General features: G+C 40.5%; 1 protein-coding gene across 1 annotated transcript; it reads right to left on the bottom strand.

Annotated features, from left to right (window-relative positions):
* Window positions 1–906: 906 nt before the first annotated feature.
* On the bottom strand, window positions 907–1,458 carry LOC119588262 (glycine-rich cell wall structural protein-like). Its single transcript, XM_037936958.1, has 2 exons — window positions 1,438–1,458; window positions 907–1,335 (listed from the first exon to the last, which is right to left on the bottom strand). Exons 1-2 carry the CDS (start codon window positions 1,456–1,458, stop codon window positions 907–909), a joined length of 450 nt encoding a protein of 149 aa, XP_037792886.1.
* Window positions 1,459–1,929: the final 471 nt, after the last annotated feature.

The raw sequence follows: 1,929 nt of genomic DNA, 5'->3' as shown, positions 1-1,929 counted from the left end.
TTTTCTTGCTTAACAATTAACATAACATTACTATTGTGAATGGAATATCAAATCTGAAAATCTGTGCCCAGTGTTCCTAGTGTTATACCAAAAATCACGTTTTATATTAATTGAGCAAAAACCCAATTTGAGGATAAGTACCTTTATACTCCAGTGTTTCTAAGGTATCACGATTTAGATATGTATATCGAAAAGTCTAAAGAAAAGTGTTGAGAAGCAAGAAATTTTATTATCACATTGAATTTGATTTACATAATTACCTAAGATTTTGATGTGCCAGATAATTTTAAACGTTGTTTTAGGGGCTTTAGTTTATAATAAAATGTATTAATATATGGCATAGTTTGGTTTTATAATGTATATATATCTATGTTAAGAGTTTTCCATGTGCGCATGGTTTCATGTGTTCACTGCATGAATTTGCACTGTAAAGCTCGCTTATGAATTCACGAGTCTTGTCAGTAATTTGGTATTCGGTGTCCATTTTTCGTGTTTAATTTTTTTACAAATCTACTTGCGTGTTCTTTTCTTTTTTCTAGGAAACTAGCTTTCAATTCTATCAAAGTTACTTCTAGATAGAACGATTAGTTTTAGTCGATTTTAATCCGAACTTATTTCTGCGTATGTTGTTATTTTAAGTGCAGGACGTTATGTACATATTGATTTCACAGTGGCGCTTTATATATAATATGCAGCACTGGATCCCAATAGTGCAATTTAAATCTTGACGATCTTTTACAGCTGGAGGTATTCTGAATTCTGTGTAACACTCACTTGAGGCTTTTCTTCTTTTCCACTGTGGTGATGGCAATTCAAGGGTTAAAAGGTCAAAAGATTTTGATTTATGTAATGATGTGATGGTAATTCATGGGTTAAAAGTATATGCCTTTAATCTATGTAATCAGTTTATTTCCCGTAGCCGCTGCTTCCACTTCCGCCACCAAAACCGCCTCCATTTCCACCGCCGAAGCTGCCTCCATGTCCGCCTCCGAAGCTGCCTCCGAAACCGCTCCCACTTCCACCTCCGAGGCCGCCTCCGCTTGCGCCTCCGTATCCGCCTCCGCCGCCGCTCGGAAGGGACCCGCTGCCAACCAAGACTCCTGCGGATACACTTCCGCCTCCGCTGCTTCCGCCGTAGCCTCCGGAGCTGCTACCTCCAAAACCGCTGCCGTGTCCCCCGCCAAAGCCACCGACGTTTCCTCCACCAAAACCACCAACTCCGAATCCACCACCTGCATGTCCTCCGCCAAATCCACCTCCTCCACTGCTACCATATCTGCCTCCACCACCAGCCGCTGCCACGGACATCACGGCCATCATGGCAGCCAATATCACCTGAAAATTATTAACCATTGATTACCATTTCTTATCGAATATGCGTTTTCGGAATATCTAAAAAATTATGTATGCATTTATACACACACAAACCATCCTTACCACTGGTCGCTGAGCTCTCATGATCGGTTGCTGTGTCGTCTTGCAAGAAGAGTCATGGCACTGCAGGAATCGTCCGAGTATTTATACCTACCTCCTTCGTCCTTCGTAAAGCGGTTGGAGTTGCCAACTTTTTTTTCGAAACAGTTTTGACGCCAATGAGGAAAATATTATCAGCTATTTTCTCCGTATTTCCTTGGAATGACCTTCATGTTATTACTGTGTGACCTTATGAAAAACAATCATGGAAAGTGCCATGTGAGATGTATGACAGTAGACGCAAATTCTGATATATGTAAAATTTTAAAAAGTCTTATCTAAAGTATGGCAGCCATAGAGTACCTCATTTTTCAGTTGTAATTATAGGGAAGAAAAGGGAGCTCTAAGCAATATTGTCCTCATTCACACTACGACAACCTTCAGGTATTTCATCTTTCCGTTGTAAACATCCCTGATATGGTACCACGATTTTCTGCATGTCAAGATAGTGCTGCC

This window comes from Penaeus monodon, chromosome 23 (assembly GCF_015228065.2).
Source record: "Penaeus monodon isolate SGIC_2016 chromosome 23, NSTDA_Pmon_1, whole genome shotgun sequence".
NCBI lineage: Eukaryota > Metazoa > Arthropoda > Malacostraca > Decapoda > Penaeidae > Penaeus > Penaeus monodon.
This window is presented reverse-complemented; position numbering and strand designations above follow the sequence as displayed.

What these genes read in the sequence shown, in the direction of transcription:
- LOC119588262 (XM_037936958.1), bottom strand. Translation starts at nt 1,458, where the DNA reads ATGAGAGCTCAGCGACCAGTG. An exon ending in TGAGAGCTCAGCGACCAGTG is followed by an intron (nt 1,336 to 1,437) that starts GTAAGGATGGTT and finishes AATAATTTTCAG; the next exon opens with GTGATATTGGCTGCCATGAT.